We start from the raw sequence: 20,283 nt of genomic DNA on the forward strand, positions 1-20,283 counted from the left end.
TGGAAATTTGTGTCCCCTACAAAGTGGTTCTTTGGGGGCTCTGAATGTGTAAATTTCACCCTGTCCACTCCTCACATTCCAATAAACCATGTAAACACTAGTCTATAATGTGACTCATATTTAGAAGCCATAGGGGACACCAGTTTCCACAGCTGCCTGCAATATACAGCATATCCCGCTGTGAAAAATGGTTTCCCCTTAGTCTCTTAATACAAGAGTCACATTATAGGCGATGCAGTGTTTATAAATGCTTGCTAGAAACACATATACTTAAACATGTTTCTCTTTGACAAAATGTTTACCCTGACACACAAATATAAGTGATTCCAAACATTGCAAGCAGTGTGATGGCAGATTTACAATGACAATTGTAAATTATGTCTATATATGTGTCTTTCTATGTTACATTGTGTAGTTTTGGTGCATTATTAAAAGTTTAGGGAGTTCGCTCCGTATTCATTTCAGCAGCTGCTGATCAATAGCACCCGCTGCGCGTTGCAGCAGGAGTTGCTAAATCGCAGTGAACCCGCTTTGACAAAATCAGCAGAACACGTGTTGTGAATGGAAAAAAGATAGCTCTGTACATGCGCACAATGGGGCCACTGAATTTTACGGGAACATAATTCGGTATTCCAAGTGAACTGTCAACCCATTACAAAACAAAACCTTTTTTTTTTTAAGTCATTTTCTGCTGACGAAACAGCGTTTAGTCCCTGTGTCCCTATGCTGTGTGTTTGTCTATCCGTACCTCTGCTTGTCATGCGCAGTAGAATTTGATGACATTTTAGAAAACGTAACACAGGAAGAGCAAATGGTTCCAGAGTTTTTGTCAGTTAATGAACTTTCAAGCCGGGACAAAGTCCAGTATAGTATTTGTCTAAATGTGTTACATGTAACTCGCAGTAATACACTTCTTCCGTTTCAGTTGAGCACGTACACTGTGTTGTGTTGGGTTTATTTAAGAAAATGCCCCCGTTAAAGTTTTGTGCAAACCTCTCTTGGCTTTTCACCGAGTTGCCCGGGTTTACACAGCGGTTCCAATCTGCAGCCGCAGCTGGGTTCAGAGCTGTGGAGGCGGCATGGCTGTACGACTCAGACCTGCTGGAGCTTCAGAAAGCAAAGACACAGTCCGGAGTAGATGTAGTGCTCATTAACACACCACCCGGTAAGAAATCGTGTAGATTAAACACACTCAACTAGGCTACGTGAATATTTCTCATTTACCCCGCTGTGTAGTTCAAGATTTGTTGCTAGCTTTTTTGATGCCTCCCATTTTTTCTTTACGGTGCAGATACATCAGTTTATACTTGACAGCAGGCTGCAATTTTAGTTTTAGCAGCAATCACGGTATTAACTGTAGCAGCTTCAAATTCTCCTATGCTTGAATTGGAAGCGTTCTTTTTCAAACGTATTCATTATTTACCTCTGTAAGTGTTTCTTACGGTTACTGTGTTATGCATATCTATCTCCATATATTAATAGGGGCAAAACAGTTCTCCCTCCTCAATTAGTGAGGGATCGGCGACCCCGTCGACCTGTCCCAGCAGCACTACACTCCAGAACAAAAACTATATCTTGCTTTTCTGGCGCAGCAACACTTTTTTGAAATAAAAGTAACGTGGATTTTAGGTGTTAGGTAATTATACCCTCACTCTACCCACTCTTTCAAATGCAGGTGTGAGGAAAACGTGTGGTTGAAAAAAAGTCTTACTTAAGATGAAATGACCCATTAGGATGTTCTTGGGAAGTGTCGGGCGCTAGTGAATTATTGGCCCCAAATGGATTTAAAAGCATTCAGTGGCAGTAAATGTAAAGCTAACTCCTGCAGAGCAATTTATTTCAATTAAACAGCAATGACGTTTTAGGTGCAGGTCAGTCTGTTTTCTCCAGATGGTTTACCCATGTTATTGTTGCAACCAAACCTAGTTAATGCAATATATATTTTTAAAGGGGCAAGAGATGTTTTACTACTGTGTTTTTGTTGTAAAGGTGATGTAGGGAGTGGTGATCTTGGACTCGGGGCTGTTCCTGGCAGAGAAGCAGATTTTCGAAGAGGCCTGGAGCTTGCAGTAAAGTATGCTAAAGGGCTGGACTGCAGCAGGTGAAACACATTGCTTTGCCGTGGGATTATGAAAAAGCAAGCCAATACTCAGGGAAGCAGTATATGGTGGGTTGTGTAATTGTCATTTACAGAGAATTACGGGGATGTCATTGAGTATCCACCCCAAATTGCCAAAGAAATCAGCAGCACTGCTTACACTCCATGTTTCCAGATTTTTGTAACATTTTACTGCCTTGAACTAAACTGTGGCGCTTACACAGAGACATTTATTAATTATTCAGCATTTACAAACAAGCAATCTTGGGGCCTACTCACTCACTCAAACTGTATAGTCCTCATTCAGAAATTGTGTATATTAAACTCCACACAGAGTTAATAAATAAATAAAAGCTTCCAATATAGTAAGCAACAGTATACTAAAATAGTAACAGCCAATGAATAATACACACTAACTGAGCCACCAACCACTGTGTTAATGAGTCAACAATGATGTTATTTAAGCTATTATATTTAATATACATTTACTTTTATTGTAATCACGGAACAGTTACAGTACTGTGTAGGCTATGAATTATTATTATTTTTTTTTTAAGACTCACAAGAGCAAGGTTTTATTGTGAGCCTAATTAGTCACAAACTAGATTAATTACACGACTCATAGCGGTCTCATTCTTACAGTATGTGTCTAATCATATATTTAAGCTCATAGGAAAGTAAAAGCAGGAATGACTCAAGCTGTGCAGTTACATAGACTTCCGTACCTTGTTCTCAGTGTTCTTGTGAGATTTCCCTGTCTGTTTGACCCCCAGGATCCACTTAATGGCCGGGCGGGTTCCTATGGGGCTGGACCGGGCTGCTGCTCTTGCAGAGATGGAGGCCACTTTTATTGAGAACCTGACATACGCCTCTAATGTATTATTAAAGGTGAAGATGGCTGATGAAAGTTAAATACACGATTTGTTGGGGAGGGATTAGGGATTGATAATATCACTGAAATGTATTGAATGCATTAACCACACAGTGCTGAATGTTATGCCCCTTGTCTTGTTCTCAGGAGGGGATTCTAGGGCTGGTGGAGCCTATCAATACCAGGATAACAGATTCCCGATATTTCCTGAACACGCCACACCAAGGTAATGTGCCAAAACTGCCTGTATTTTTGCATTCAGGGGGATACAGGTTGCATCTGTGAGAGATGTACAGTACACTGGATGCCTCACTGTAGATTGTGAGAGACACTGTATCAATCTGTCTTTCAAAAAGCATTGTCCAGGGGCACAGCAGCATTTCATTAGTTAAGGCTCAAGCAGGCTGTACACTAGCAATGGGGATGGACAGCTAACTGATCCCTATTGTGTTTTTTGTTGACCAAGCAATATTTGTAGCGGGTTAATGGTGAGTAAGTCATGTCTGGGCATTGAACCTGTGAACTACAGAAGTTTACCAATTCCGTTCTCAGCTTATATACACATTAATGCATTTCTTTCCCAGCTGCTGATATTTTGCAGAAAGTTGGCAGCTCAAACCTAAAACTGCAAATGGTGAGTCATGAGTTATTTTTTTTCCCCAGTAATTTTAGCTCTACATTAGCTGTATTTAAAGCAATAATTAAGCAATTTGAGTGCAGCCAGGCATTTCAAATGAAGAAAAATACTTCTGTAGTTTTGAACTGTAGTTGTAGCAGTTTCAATTACTGGACACAGGTTAAAAGTAGTATTGCTAGGGGGCTCCCGAGTGGCACATCCAGCAAAGGCGCTCCACGCGGTAGTGCCCTATAGCCTGTGGATTGCAGGTTCAAGTCCAGGCTATGTCACTGCCGACCGTGACCGGGAGCTCCCAGGCAGTGGCGTACAATTGGCCGAGTGCTGTCCGGGTAGGGAGGGCTTACGTCAGCAGGTGAATCCGCGGCTCATTGCGCATCAGCGACCCCTGTGGCCGATAGGGCATCTGTGATTCTGCAGTGGAGCCTCCAGATCTGTATTGTCCTCCACCGATATAGGTCTGGTGGCCTTGCCGTGGAAAAATGACGGATTAGCAGGAGCACGTTTCGGAGGACGCGTGCTCCAGCCTCCGTTCCCCGAGTCGGTGGGGTGGTTGCGAGCAGTGGGCCGAGGATACAGATAACAATTGGGCACACTAAATTTGGGGAGAAAACTGGGGTAAAAAAATTGGAGACGACTAAATCTATATAAAAAAATTAAAAAATAGTATTGCTTGTTTATCTCTGAAGTTAAAATTTTACTTTATTTATTTAAGGTAATATGCCAAAAGTTGTAACAAGCACAAGAAAGCATTATTAACTCTATTTAAGACGATTAAAATGGCAAAACCTGTAATATGCATTAGAAAACGTTGTCTAGCACCATGACCTGCATTTGCAATCTTGCAATACCACCTTACATTACACCCAATGTCACCATGTAAGTATACCATGTGTACAGTGTACTTCTGCAAATGTACACACACCGACACAACTGACATTGCGTTTTGTTGCAGGACATCTTTCACTGGCAGATAATGGATGGGAATCTTACACAAAACATCAAAACCTACTTCCCACTCATTGGCAAGTGGCTTATTTATTTTTAACTTGCCCTACAGTTTATTTTTTATTTACTCTACTGCACAAACTCAGATACAGGATATAGAGGTTGGAACTGTGTGCAGACCCACTGAGCTTCTTGCCAGGCTGGCAGACAGTTGGAGAGGGGCGCCTTGATCTGACGGATAAGCTTGTGCTGGAACCGGTGTGTATTTTTAAGAGTGGAGGCAAGGTCAGTTAGTGAGATCTGGTACTTTTAGCACTGTGGGTGCTACAGCATATGAACAGAAAAACCTTGTCCAATTGCTATGACCTTCACTTATTGTAATGTGTGGTCATTATATGAACTACCTTTTTCATTTTTTCATTGTGAAGCCTATTTGTTTTTTTGGTTTTTTTCGTCTGTTCAGTGATACTGTGTAATAGATCCCATCTATACATTAGGTAACTTGACAGCCAAATTGATACTCCAATTCTTCTTCTTCATGGATAGGTCACATTCAAATTGCACAGGTCCCTGATCGGAATGAGCCTGACAGCCAGGGAGAAGTGAACTTCCAGTATCTGTTCAGCCTGCTGGAGGAGATGGGGTACCAGGGTTACATTGGCTGTGAATACAGACCCCTTGGTGAGTTACTGAGTGAATGTGACTATCATCTTGCTGAGATTGATCAGTGAACCCTGATACACAAGCATTACAAAGCAACAATGCATAAACAGTAAGCAGCTACAGCAGCTGCTGTCTGCCTCCAAAGGGTTTGTGAATGATGACTGCAATATATTGCTGCTATGAATATATGTTGCGTCACGTTTTTGCCTCGTAACTAAATAGTCTATCATTGTAGAACATTATGTCTTGTAATGCATACTGTTAAAAAGTCATAAAGTCATTAAGTCGTATAGATGATGTAGATTGTGATTATGATTCATTTGGTATTTTTACATCTCTGACGATGTGCTGATGCACTTCAGTTGCATCACAGCTGAGAATTATCCTACTGTAGTGTAATACCTGAATAAATTAATCTTTGATTAAAGAAACTGTCTTGGTCCTGTACTAGTCTTGTGGCTCAGGACTAAATCCCCCAGATACCAGTGAAGCCAGTATACATGAGCTTTGATCCTGAAAGCACATGTGAATGAGTCCAACAGGAGGCAGTAGTGCAAGAGTAGAAGCTAAGCTGTAATAATAAAGTGCACACAGAAATAATATTTACATGTTAAACAGTTTAAAGGGCTTGCTCAGAATGGGTTCAGTACTGGGCTTGTTTAGAAAGCTTTAGACCTAGTTGGGGACTCGTTCCTTGTAACAATGTAGTATTGCCCTCCTCAGTCCTTGTTTTTTCAACCCATTCCCATTTATTAGACATTTTAACAACTCTTCACTATGCACTGATGTCATAGTAACTTAATAAGGGGGGACCAGAGCAGCCTTCATAGCTTGCTGTGATGTCAGCAATGTGTGTACAAATGCCTGCTCCCCGTCCCCCATCCCAGGTACACACTAATTATAGCCTTAACATCCAACTTCAATCTGCTCCATTTTCTCCCTCTGCTGCAGCTCAGTAATTGAAATTAAGAATGCATAGTGGACATCCGAGCTGAGCCACTGTGATGGCTCACAGGAAGGGGACTGGAGTGAGCGTGCCTAATGAGACCTTTCCTATTCAGAGCCAGCCATGTATCCCTCAACTGTACAAATCCAATTTCTGCCTTCTTCCCCTCGGGAAGTCTTCAGTACTGTTTAAAGGACTGGGTGTTTTTTTTTTAATTTTTTATCTGTGTTCATCCAAGTATCTCTTCTCGTTGCAGGTAACACAGAAGATGGGCTTGGCTGGTTGAGAGAGTACTGGAACACCCACAAGTGAAGGGGAAGAGTTCTGTTTGACATACCTGGACACCAAACTCAGCCCTACGATTCAGCCTTTACCGGAAACCAAACAGTGATGCCATTATTGGTAGGCAGAGCACAGCCACAAGAGTTATTTGCACTTTGATTTATCAGCACCCGAAGAATGATTCATCTGCTTCAACCTTGTCTGTCTTAGCTGGTTTAGTATTAGGTGATTAGTTGTACATTATTAACTTCCACACATTTATTAGTCATGTTGAAGAGATCAGTAGTGACACTTGAGAGAGGTCACGGATACCCAAAATAGACATGAATGACCACAGCAGTGGAACTATGGGATAGATATACATTGAGGTTATTGATGTCCTCAGGATGTCCTTGTAATATTAGTAATGCTTCCGATAGCCGCAGGAGTGATACAACAGTGATTTTACAGGAATAATGTATCGTTGATAAGCAATAATAACACTGATGGCACAGATGGTGAGGAAGATGGCTTCCCTAAGGACGGAAGCCTTGACCGAGATACATGCCCATGATAAAGCTGCATGCTGTTAAACCCAGGGGCAGGCAGTGACCGGTAGAGGCTATCTGTTGCTGCTCCAGTCCTGCTGTTTGCTGCAGATTATTCTGTTATTAGATCAGGGATTGGGGTCTCCAGGATGGAACAAAAATGGATAAATTCAGGCTTTAACACCCTATACATACATTAATAAACAGTATGAAACATTTATCTGAAAGCTGAAGGTGCACTGTTGTGGTGACTAGCATTCTAAGTTGTGCTACACCTTGCAAAATAAGATAACATGTTTGAATTGTTTCCTGTCAAATGGAGTAAAACATAATGTGCACCTAAAGGTCATGCTATTCTTATTTGATTTGTTTATAGTGTGTGTGGATGTGTATAGAAAATAGTGTTCTACTCCTAAGGAGTATGGCTTTCCCTAAACATCAGGGTCCTCAGTTTGACTTCAAGATTTTCTGAGTATGCAAAACCGTTGCAATGCAGCTACAAGAAATACTGAAATGAAAGCTTATGATGTATTGACTTCTTGCTCAGAATACAATCCTTTACAGCGCTCTATTAAGCTGTCTGTTATGTGAAGGACAGCCTAACACTCATCATATTCAGGGGGTGAATCAAACTCAAGTTATTCTATAACAAAATCTTAAATCTGCATTTATTTGTAATTGCTCAATAATTTTACTAAGCTGCATTCAATAACAAAAGTAATTTCTTTTTAAATATTTTAATAGCCGTACATAGTGGAGTCAGTGCAAACTTCACACCCTATAAAAGACAGGACAATGGCACTGCTAAGCACTACCCCCTGCTGGTACAAAACTGGTACTGCTTGGCCTATGGTAACATTGCAATAGTCAAGCCTGCCAGTAGATCTGTGTTAGGATACAGGTGCAGCTGACAGCAGGGAAAAAAACAAAAGTCAGTAACTTGTTATTTAATAGATTGTAAAGTTTAATTCTGTATTTATTTATATATACATGATATATATGTAAAACATATGTGCAGCCACATTTATCTTAAATCACCCAAATCAGAAGTTTCTTTTCAAATAAATTTGCATTTAAGTACATCAGTATATTTTCATATCTTTTTATATCTTTCACATGCCTAGTGTTGACAACTTTAAAATAAATGAAAATTATATATATATATATATATATATATATATATATATATATATATATATATATATTTTTTTTTTTTTGTCTTGCTCAAACACATGCTTCACTCTTGTCAGAACAATTATGTATCAAAGTCTTAACACCTGTTAGGAAAACCTGTTTCCTTCTTTATGAATTAGTGTGACTCATGGGAAATTTTGATTACAAACTGTATATAACTTTATACAGAAACTACTTCCATTGCTAGTCCTTTTTTAAAATGCCTTTCTCTTCTAGAGCTGTGGATACAATATTAAAAGACAACACTAAAATGATGTGAAAAATAATATAAAATAAATCCATCCGCACATTTCATTTTTTGCACTGTAGTGTGTAAAGATATCTTACATTAGAAGGTTTTGTCCCCCTTCGGACTGCTCAAAAGATGCTGCATTGTGACACACCAGCAGAGAAACATCAAAATCATCATGATGTTGGAGGCCTTCTGAGTCCTTTTAGGAACAAGAGTTGGGAAAAAAAGAAAGGTTTAACTTGACCAGAAAGCATCTTTTTATAGTGGCTACATTGTGGCAAACATCACCTGAATTTGTTACATTATGTAGGAGAAGTGATCATCTTCAGCCTCTATTCCAGCCACATTTGTGCTATTAGTTTTAGACTCAAAACCAGGCAGCATTATGTGGAAATGCAAATGTCTATTGTATGTAAAACAAGCAGCCAACAGGCTGCATGGCTGCTACTGGGAGTTTAACTGTATGTTCCTTGTTCTGGACCCAGTTACTTTTCTGTGCATCACTGGGTGCATCTCGTGGCTAGATTGATCTGGGTCAGGTTTAATAATAGCTGTGCTTTAACTCATTACTCAAGCCAATTCTGACTTTGCTCCACATATGCTACACAAACTAATTCCTTTAACCCCACTACCTCACACAACATAACACTGTCCAGAAGATCTTGCACTAATAGTGTCCCAAAACACACAGAGAGATGTAAAACCAGCATACTGTACTGCATCAGAAAACAAAGCAAAGGCAGAACCGAACTGAAGAAGAAATAAGACAAATAAATAAATAAATACAAACCACAAACAGTGATTCATAAGAACAGCTGTGCACAGTCAGAAGTGTTGTGGATCTGGATTGTGCCTAAAAGCATCTACTAAAGTTCCATCAAAAACACATTGGCATAAGAACAACCACATACTTATAAAAGAGCTCCCACTTAAATAACTGGTCCAAGAAGAACACCACCTTATTTATTGAGGGACACATTGCCACTTTCCTACACAGCTACTTCCCTGAGAGCCACACTGATTAGTTATGGCAATCACTTGAGCTCACTAAATATTATTCTGAGGTACAGAAATTGCAAGAATCAGTTCAACTTTTCCCCCACTACATGTAAACGAATTGAAATGCTACTGCAAACAGTGACCAGCACCTGTTTTATGTGGTACAAATCATGATTTGTAAGTAGCTTTTTTTGATGTCTTAAGAGCATATTGAAAATTACAAGCTTTACTAATACACATCTTTTTTATTATGCTACAGATATTGATTAGTACTCCAAACAAATCACTAATCTCAACAGAGTCCGGACCTGACTGGTTCTAATTACCAAGAGCCTACTTACTGTTCTATTAGTCACCAAATATTGTTTTTAATGAACTGAAAGAAATTGTCTGCTGTTGCCTGTAATATAAATTGCATCTGGCAGAAAACTTCTGGAGGTACTTTGGTAAATGTTGCAAGATAATTAAACTATTTGCAGTTAATTTTAGTCTATTTGAAATAAGTTACAGTCCAGGAACAGATGGTTAGAGACCAATCAGGAAAAACAAAAATATAAAAAGGTTATTAATTAAAAACAAATTAAAAAATAATAGAAAAAAATATATTCCTGGGAAAAAAAATCTCACAGAGAGTAGTAAGGCACCTGGGCTCTCTTTTTTTCTAACCACAGATACAAAGCTTTATAATCGAAACACAAATAAACTCACAGCGGTGAACCAAGACTCTTAATGAGGTACACACAGGAATAGGGCATATCATAAATGTGCATTCATTATTATTTTTACCTGTGAATTTACACAGTGTCCCATTGGGATCCGGGAACACTCCAATGCATTCTGCTTCACACAGAAATAACATCCCTGCCAGGAAGAAATACATACAAATCAGCCATGCAGTTAAATAAGGGTTATGGAAGTCTGAAAGACAACATGACAAATAAGAACAGCAATACAATATACCCTTGAAATGTGTTGGTTTACCATCTCAGTTAGACTTTAGGTTTAACAGTACAGATTTAACCTTTACTGTTTGCTGGTATGAAGATAATTTCATATTATTTATATATATATATATATATATATATATATATATATATATATATATATATATATATAAGACAAGGATTTAAACATTGGGAAGGGCAGGCATACAGCAAAGCAATGTATGCTTTAATATGGTCTACTACACAGTGCAGTTTAAACCCAGGTCATAGGATAGGTACAGTATATGCAAGAGGCATAGGATTCAAAAGGCCATCTATTGATACAGGGAAGTAGGAGTCTTCAGCGCCTGACTCCTCAGCCCACATGGGCAGTGAAACGTTTGCCTACAGCAGGTCCACACCTGAAAGGCCAGCTCCATTAACATTATCCCCACCAGGCAGGGCCCGCTGGAGGTGGTACGGGGTGGCACCTGATCTGCCACTGTGCTGGACAGAAAAATTAAAATTAATTTACGCATTTGCTGTCTCTGTCAAGGGTCACTTACAAGGATCTGTTTTTCCAATTTACTGACACTAGCTGCTCACCTTAGGGCTCTCATCACTATTCCGCTTGTTGTAAGAGAAGGAGGCTCGTCCCTCTGGAGATGCAGAGCTGGTGGCCCCAGCTCAGGCACGAGCGATAGCGCTACTGGCAAAGAAGAATTAAGTTATCCAGGGTCAAAGAACAAAACCCCAGATCAGATTATATTGTCTCAAATAAATATTATATATAATTTGTGGCAAACTGTAGGCAACATCTACTCACTGGCTTAAAAAGGTATAATTACAGTCAACAAGTATACAGGGTCAACAGGGTATTATTAATCCTGCTTATGTTAAAGAATACGATTGCTTTAGCTGATTGAGCTCATTAGTATCATTGGAAGCTGACTGTATTCCACATGATTTGTGAAGTGGAACCCAAGAGCCATTAACCTGCAGTGAGATTCCACATCTTGTTACCCAGCGATTAAACAATGCAGGGCAGTTTGCAGACATGTACCCGAACAGACCTAGTCTACAGAGAACTATAGGAAAGAGTTTCAGATCCCTGGCCAGGCGGCTCCCCTCTCTCCCTGCTGTTACCTCCTGGCTGGGGAGAGTGGTCGGACCTGCACAAGGATAAAGCCCACACTCTGCAGGTACTGGACATACTTCTACAGGGAAGTGTTGGAGATATCAAGCAGCTAGGGCTCATCCTTCAGCCAGCTGGGCAGCATCTCCACCAAGTCACAGCTGTGGCTCCGGTCCTGGCCTGAAACAGTCGAGTCATTGGAGCAATGTCGCTTCTGCGTGGGACAAAGAGGCATGCAAGACACTCAACGGTGGCATCTTTCAGTGAGCTAGAGATAGAAGTCAGAATAAACATGTGACTAATCTTTATACGATCCTTACTGTGCGACTGGAGCCATAATGTGTATACTGTATATGCAGAGATGCCAACTTATGACAGGAGAAAATAGCAGCATGTGCCGAGCGAAGCACCAAGAAATGAAAAGGTTCTTGGGCTCTGGCAAGCAAATTACCTCATTTGTGCTGTCCAATCTAAAATAGTAAACAAAATGGCATTTAGAAATTTAAAGAAAGTGTGTTTTAAGAGCTCATAAGTGCAATCAAACCTGGACAGAAATAAGAACTTTATAAAAAATAACTATCAAAATAACAATAGTCAGCTAAAATGCCACAATAAAAGTGAAATACAGTATTAACAATGAAATTCATTATAAAAAATTAACAAGAAAACACACACATGATATTAAAATAATATTTCATAATCCATCATTTATTAATTTAATAAAAAGCATAGTATTCTACCCCTTCAACGTAGGGCCGTAGCAGAACCACCAAAATAGTAGCAGCTAGGGCCAAATCATAGCAGTTGGCATCTCTGTACGTGCTAGATATGCCCCTACCTTGCCCTGGAGGTTTACAGACAGCTCCTCTTGAATTTGCCTGCGGAACACAGGATCGAACAGCAGGGGGGTGGCACAGTAATGGACCAAGCGAGACGACTGCTTCAGGGTGTCCAGAGCCCTGTTCCTCGTAGCTGGTTTAACTAATTCAGGTTAATCAGAGGTTAGCCACATTCGATTAACCTGATAATTGAAGTCAGGCTATCTCCGTTCCTCAGCAGCCAATACAGGCTAAAAGTGTCTCGTTAACTCGATTCTGACTTAAGAAATCCGGGTAATTGCGCGTGCCCTTGCTCCTCAAAGGGAGAATCGCAGAGCACTGAAACAATGATCTTCACTTAAGATGACGTCGAAAGAGAGGGCAACTTCTTTCAGCCTGACTGAGCAAGAGTTTATAAATGGAAAGTTTTAAGGAAAAAGCATTATCACAACTAAATGCAACACTGCTGCTGCAGAGAGGAAGCATGGAAAAAAATAAGCTAAATGTGTAAGTTGTTTTTTTTTTTAAATTTGTGGTGCACCACACATGCGACAATGATGTCGCAGGATCTGTCACAGATCATCTTAGAATAAACGAGGTCAAGTCATGGATGATGTACAATATTATCCAAAGTCTAACACCTACTGACTAGCACTGGCATTGTATAACTGTCATTAAAATGTTGTAGCTCATTTTTAATTTCATGTAAGTGATAACGTCATAAGTACCTGTACATTAATGCTGTGAAAGGATTTCCTGTCACAAAATCCACTTCATTTGGTCCTGGATGTGCCTTGATAACTGCAGTCCACAGCACCAATGACAATGTGGAACTCTGCATAATAATGTAGCCTACTTAATAAATGATAATGATGGGATTACCTGTTCATTAAATTACATATAACCTAGTAAATTACCTGTGACTGCATAGAAGCCCTCTTTGATGGCGTTTCCCCTTGTCCCAGAAATGTGATGAACACATTAAGAAATATCTTTAGGGCGAGACAGACCCTTTGGACTGCATGCAGTGGCTTTGCTGATATTTTTAGCATCGTCAACTGAGTATAGGAATGCGCCACTAGCAAAAAAGCGCAGCCCTATGCATATAGTCTATGTTACTGCTGCTTGGAAAGCTATTGCACGACTCCTGTAGAACGCAGTATGCACACTTAAAGAAATGCATTGCACCATGCCAACAAATCTGACTCTGGATTCAGCTTCTGATAACTGTGGCAAGTTTCCTTTCAGACTTTGGCCGGTATTGACCATCAGCCTTACAAAGTGGCACTATTGATACCAGTAAAAGGCACTGGGGCAACAAGGACCATGGCTTTCTCTTGTAGTACTTTGCAAGAATTACAGACAGGACTCCTTTTCAAGAAAATTATTACTAGCTTGTTAATAGCTCACAATCAGGTATTCAGAAATGATGGCACTTAAGCAATTATTCTTTTTGTCTACATATATAAACATTAAAAAAAAAAAAAAAAAGATTTTATTGCTATAACAGGTCTATGCTGCGTTTAGCTGGAAAAGCTCAGAAACCATCCTTAATGGAATCCCACGGCACGCGACAGCTGCTTGTCACCGTCACTCTGCTGCAGGAGAGGCCCTGTTTATGTCACACAGATGCCCTAACAACAAGAGACCTGCAGACTCTCCCTCCCGTTCTTAAAGTGAATCTCTCATGAGGACTGGGTGGCACAGTCTAAACGGGGTTGTTACCCTGGGAGCTTTTTTGTTTTTAAATCAGGGCAGACAAATGAACAAAATGAACAATTCAAAATAGGACATATACAATTTCTAGCTCTCAGCTCATAGGATGTCTGCCGATTGTGGTGATAAAGATCTCAAATGTGGTGTTAAAGAAGTCATGAAAGGGCTACCTATTTGAGATCCTTGTGACCAGGGGTGTCTAAGAAGCAGTAGTGGTGAAAGAGACCCATATTCTGGCTGAGGAGAAAGTGTACGGCATGCGAACAGGTGTTCTGCCACTGGACCAGCCGAGTAAGTCCCCGACTCAAAGTCGACTCCAATCTACAAACCAGTTGTACATGTAAAGAGTCAGCTGTGAGAGCGAGCGAGAGAAGAAGTTAGCCCATTACTGCCATTACTATTCATGTCTATTTATTGGGCATTGGGCAGCAAAGGGTTAAAAACTGTGACACTTCCTTTTTATTCAACCACCCCACCTTAGCATGAAAATTAAAGTTTACCGAACCCCAAAATAAACAATACTGACATTCCATTTTAGGGGTTTGTAATAAGTAATTAGCTAAGTTGTAATTAGTGTGAATTTTGCCCAGGAAGTCATCATGTAAAATTTTGCATTCATATTCACAAAAGCTCTTATTGTCCATGAATTGTGTGTTACAAAAAGGCAATGCTCTGTGGAATTGTTTTTGAGAATTAAATACCATGGTTACTGATTTTTTTTTTTTTTTTTGGTTTCCAAAGCAACATAAGTTATTACAATGAATTAAGCAGGGCTGGTTTTACTATTTAGCAGGGAATTAAAATAACTGATTATCCAGGACAAGGACTGTCAGACTACTATAGAAAAGGCAATTATGCTGGTTGTTTAATACCCCTCCTTTAAATCATTAGAAATGAACCTGGTGTTACACAGATATAAATACACTAGGGACTGCATATGAAAATTAACATAAGTAATGGAAATGTGATTCATTTCTATAAACAGTATTTAATATACAAGTACCTAGGTTCACATGGAAGCAAGGCAGACAGTTTGTATTGATACTCAGATAAACTATGTTACCATACTGTAGACACACTTTTCGGCAAGACATTTACACACCATAGTAATATTATACTACACTCTAAAGAGCAGCACTATGTATATATTGTATGCGTTAGACCGCACAGGGACTGTTGGTATACTGAAACACTACTCAGTAATGGTGATAGCAGTGTAAGGCCATTCTACTGGAAATCACATGCAATGACTGCTGGACAATTGTCAAGATTAAGAAAAAACAGTGTCACATGGGAGATGAGATTATTTCTACCAATGTTATGCATTACTGTGGAATAGCCTTACAGTGTTTACCTACTATGGGACTGTGTTTTATTTTTACATTTATAAAAAGGGAAATCCTTCTCTGTGACATCTCATTTACACAGCTTCTCTTCTGGGAAAGCAGCAACATGTGTAATACTTCACGTTAGGAAAAATCACTAAGCTACTTAATGCTTATTTATTTGCCACGGACTAGCAATTATGCAAACTTCAAGAGTGAACCAATGGATGACAGCTTAGACCTGACAGTCATATCTCCAAAGCCATTATAGGGGAGATAGTATTTTTAAAGATTTTACACCCAGTAAGCTGTTTCTTTTTAAAAATAATTTTCAATATATTTATATTATTTTAAATGTAATCAAGGGGGCATAATTACACAGAATCTGTACCCCTATGAGTCTGCTTGTTTTACATCAAGAGCTTCACAGATATAAATCGTAAAAAAAAAAAAAAGCAGCAGCAGATTGGTTTGGACAAACCCCACTTTTAGCATCCCGCCACCACTGCTCCTCTCAAACCAGCTAGTGGAAGATATACATGTGAACATATTAACCAGTAGGGTGCTTTCCTCATCACAGCTGTCTTCTGTGGGCAAACAGAAGATGAGCAGACTCAGCACAGCAAGCAATAAGAGTGAAACAGACAAGTCTCTACAAACACCGACGTTCTACAGTACACAGACATGGCAACTAGATCTACAGAGAGCTTTTGTCAAGCAAGAAGGAAAGCTCATTTGTTAAAGACCATGTTTGCTTTCAATTTGGGAGTCTGTCACAACATATAGTGAATAATCAAGTTCAGGAACAACAACGAAAACAGAACAGAACAGAACTGAGCTTTTTCCAATGGTTTCCATTGACAGGTTTAAAAGGATACAACTACAGCTCTCCCCTAAATGACTGCGCTATTGGACAGGCCAGGTACTTACAATATCTATAGATATAAAAAATATTGCCTTTTTACATTGCCTATATATATATATATATATATATATATATATACTATATATGGAATATAATATATATATCCAATGTTACCACTAAAAACATATTTCCAATGAAACATAATTTTGTGCCTTGCAGCAAAGTGGGTAAATTCAGCCATGCACAGTCAAAGGCACATCTACTAAAAATAATTAGCAAACATTTACATTACATCATGAAAGACAGTCACTGCCACAGTAACAAACTGTATGCTGTAACATACAGTCATACCTTGCCCAGTACTGGAATGCCATTGGTGAAAGTTCCATCCAATGAGAATGAACCATCTTGCAGTAGCAGGGGGTGTGCTGGAGTGCTGGCTGAGAGAGATGGGGACAAAAGTCTCTCCTTGGGGACAACTGAGACAAAGGATCTTTATATTAGTTAAAAACACACACTTCATCATCACAGTCTTGTCTTCAGAACTGACCCCATTACCAGGAACAAAAGGAGGAATAAGATTAAGCCTAGGTAGAGAATGCACAAATTCACTACTAAAAATAGAGGTTTACTCCTGATAATTCAGGTCACCGATTTCTGATAGTAATGTCACACTGAAGACAAATCCGAGTGCAATTTAAATCTTTAAAGCCCACAAACACAAATTCTGATTATACTGTAGTCCAACTGCAAGTAGCTTGTTTTCCATGGAAATGGGGTTCGTTTTTAGGGGAAAATTGACCAGACATTATGGATCAAGTGTGTTGTGTGTTTTTTTTTTTTTGTTGCTCTGTTGGAGTTTTTTCTCTCAAACACCTTGACTGTGGTGTCATTGGCTAGTGAGCTGACCAGATTCACAATCTCTGTCAGGATTGAGGGCAAGAGGAACTATGAGGCGATCTCAGCTGAGCACTGCTGAACAGATGGGCACCCTGACACAGGAACAAGGAGAGAAACAAAGTTAAAAACAATCATTGAGAGATACAGAGAGACACTGAAGCCAACATTTAAAATGCTAATTTAATGCTGGGTGAATACTTACCAAGACGCCCCATGAATGTCACCCATTGCTGGCAGGTTACCTGGAACAGTGTGTGTGCAGGGTGCCTACCTCCCCTTCCTCTAGTTGGGTGATACGCTTCCTGTGGGATCAAAATGAAACAGCTCTTAGCACCAAACAACCAGTGCATGTACAATACCTCCCTACAAAATGAACAGTCAAGCAAACTAAACAGAAAGGACAATAAAAATATGGAAAGCTAATAGTTGCTTATCACTTACAAAAAATAATATTTTTAAAATAATTCTAAATGTACTAAAATGTCTACTTTTTAGCATTCTTTTGCTTAACCATTTAAGGGCTGGGATCGTATTAACAAGATCATACTGAAGTGGACTTCTAGGACCACGATCGTGTAAACACGATAAAAAAAAAAAAAAAGCACATTGTTTTGATGACTTACAGGGCCACCGTACTTTGCATTACAGGCTTGAAACACATCAATGGATAGGGAGGGACTGACATTCACTTCCTGATAGTTTGTTGTGGTTTTTTTTGTGTGGCGTCACCAAGAGGGGCATTTAGTGCCCAAAGGGCAGAGACAAAAGCTATAAACAAATACACACAGACTTTAGCACATGTATTACTTTATCCCTAACTAGACCAATGGATGCATGCAGACTGACTACAGATTATTATTATTTTCTGTTTTCTAAAACCACGTGCAGGAGAAAAGGGTCAAAGTGTGCACACGCGCAGTATGCTATTTCACTAAGTTTTCTGAAAAGTGTGCTTACATGACATACCATTTTGCTAGTTTTCGGAATTTAACCAGAAATTTCTAGGTGCTGTTTTCTGAAAACTGACTTTCAGAATATTCCAATTAGTTTTCCGAAAAATATTGAAATTCTTATGGTCACGTAAACTCACTGACTGACTGGTCCTTGCCCTCAAGCTATCCTAATTGCTTAATGCAGTTCCCAGCAACTGAATGTTCTTGCTTTTTAATACTCATACTACAAAATGTAAGGTTCTGAAAAAATTATTGATCCGCACTATTGAATACATCTTTTTTGTATCCACTTAGCATCTAAGGGCATTGGCAGCCTAAGGGGCAGAACAGCAATTAGGTAATGTATACAGTACCCAAGTGGATGTCACCACTCTGTTTAGTGGGAGAACTAAAGGCAAGTCCATTAATCAGTTTGAAAGACACATGGATAATTGTGACTGCTACTAGGTTTTCCAAGGAACTTGATTTTAGAAGTCGATTGTACTGATCTTCACAGCGGTGGATCAAAATACTGCCGCTGTTCAAAACCATTAAGACAGAAAACCTCCATTCAAAGCTCAGTGATACCAAAGGAACACTGTGTGGTCGGACGACAAGTTATTTGAATGTTTCTGTATGTGCTGCAGCCACCAGAAACCATCTCACAGGCCCCCAGAGCTCCCAGATTGAGAACCACCTGCCCACATAGGAATGCACAGAATAGATATATGTTGCTGATGATGGAATAAGTGAAGTATTTTTAACCTCAAACAAAAACTGCAGGATTCACGGCTGAGCGTGTGCAATGTTTTATGACGTGTACCTTTTATTAGATACGATTCTTGGCTCTTAAGTTATTAAGGAACATTGAGTGATATGATGGATTTATAACATTGGTACATTAAAAGACCCTTATTTTAATAATCTTGTTGGATAAATTGAAAATAACTCCAGAAATAAAAGTTTACCCAAAGCACCCCCTTCCTTTTCCAGACACTAACTAGCAGGACAGAGAGAGTCTATCTTCCAAACCCTGTGTAACCAGTTTGGAAGACCTAGAGGGATTGGAAGGTCTAGAAATGTTGGGATTCCAGGCAATACCTTGGAACTGAGAGGGTGGGAAGAGATGTTGCACGAGGTCCCATGTCAAAAGAAGAACATCCACAAGGTGTCCGAGCACCAGAAACACAACTGTTATCAACGCATGCAATTTACAAAATAACTAATGTTATATTATTATGGGATACATACAGGGGTGAAAGGATAGGAAATGTATTAGAGAGAATCCACACCCTGAAAATAATCAATGATTGATAAAACAAACCTAACAAGCAAAGTCTTTCCTCCTAAGGGCCATCATAATTTAAAATGGGACCCTTGCTGCACGGTCACTTGGAATTGAAATACCCATGCCAGAGCTCTAACAGAGGAAACTCCACTACATATCCGCAGATCTGCTGTATTCATTTTCTACCAGTACTCTGACAATGAAACCAAATCCTTTCAACTCTAACATTTCAGGAAAAAAAATGGGAGCTTAATGAAAACAGACACACTTTGTGCTAATGAAATGAATATGGGTGGCCTGGAATGATATTTTAGAATATATTTTTGCAGAGATCATTTTTAATAACTTTTTTGAAGACATTCAAATCAGAGTTTATTATTTCTTCATTTTTATAGTCATGATATTTAATTAAACACAATATACCAATCCTGCTCCACAAAATCCTTGGGTTAGGAAGCTTTTTTTTTATTACATCTTCAAATCTCAAATAAATACTAAATCAACAGTAGAACAGTATTGCAGTGGTATACTATATTGTATGCCTTGCATAACACTTTAGACTGTAAACCAGACTCACAAAAGAGACGTATTTATCAAAATAATGTACATAGGTGGAATTCATCAGTGAAACAGTCCATGACGAGAGAATATAGCAGTGATGATCATTAACAGACAACCGCAAAATGAAATCATTGGATTGCATTAGTACATAATGACTGGATGCCGAGAGTCACCATGACAGAGCGTAGCAGCTGAACTGTACTCAGTATTGCATTCAGAGCAGTGAAACTAACTGGTCCCAGAGAGCTACACTGACAGCATACAAACACAGTAACTGGTGATGAGAAGGACACAATTCTCTAGTCTGATGTCAGCAACACGTAACTGTACGACTGATGCAGACATACAGAATGAACACCCTAACTGAAAGGAGATACATCTTAAATTGTGCTACCCTCGTAGATTTACCATACTGCAAGTGTTTTG

General features: G+C 39.3%; 1 protein-coding gene and 1 long non-coding RNA gene across 2 annotated transcripts; one reads left to right on the forward strand and one right to left on the reverse strand.

Moving 5' to 3' along the window:
* The first annotated feature begins 784 nt into the window (after window positions 1-784).
* On the forward strand, window positions 785-8,081 carry hyi (hydroxypyruvate isomerase). The gene is made up of 8 exons (XM_041277199.1): window positions 785-1,165; window positions 1,990-2,101; window positions 2,872-2,986; window positions 3,117-3,195; window positions 3,554-3,603; window positions 4,559-4,628; window positions 5,098-5,232; window positions 6,417-8,081. The coding sequence occupies exons 1-8, from the start codon at window positions 967-969 to the stop codon at window positions 6,470-6,472; spliced, it is 816 nt and encodes a 271-aa protein (XP_041133133.1). The 5' UTR covers window positions 785-966; the 3' UTR covers window positions 6,473-8,081.
* Window positions 8,082-12,765: 4,684 nt separating this feature from the next.
* LOC121330776 lies at window positions 12,766-17,462 on the reverse strand. The gene is made up of 3 exons (XR_005951890.1): window positions 17,279-17,462; window positions 16,528-17,168; window positions 12,766-15,898 (listed from the first exon to the last, which is right to left on the reverse strand). It is a non-coding gene; the product is annotated as an uncharacterized LOC121330776 (long non-coding RNA).
* Window positions 17,463-20,283: the final 2,821 nt, after the last annotated feature.

This window comes from Polyodon spathula, chromosome 18 (genome assembly GCF_017654505.1).
Source record: "Polyodon spathula isolate WHYD16114869_AA chromosome 18, ASM1765450v1, whole genome shotgun sequence".
Taxonomy (NCBI): domain Eukaryota; kingdom Metazoa; phylum Chordata; class Actinopteri; order Acipenseriformes; family Polyodontidae; genus Polyodon; species Polyodon spathula.

Coding starts and splice junctions, on each gene's coding strand:
- hyi (XM_041277199.1), top strand. CDS start 967: ATGCCCCCGTTAAAGTTTTGTGCAAACCTCTCTTGGCTTTTCACCGAG. Junction 3,604..4,558: donor CAAACCTAAAACTGCAAATG/GTGAGTCATGAG, acceptor GTTTTGTTGCAG/GACATCTTTCACTGGCAGAT. Junction 5,233..6,416: donor CTGTGAATACAGACCCCTTG/GTGAGTTACTGA, acceptor TTCTCGTTGCAG/GTAACACAGAAGATGGGCTT.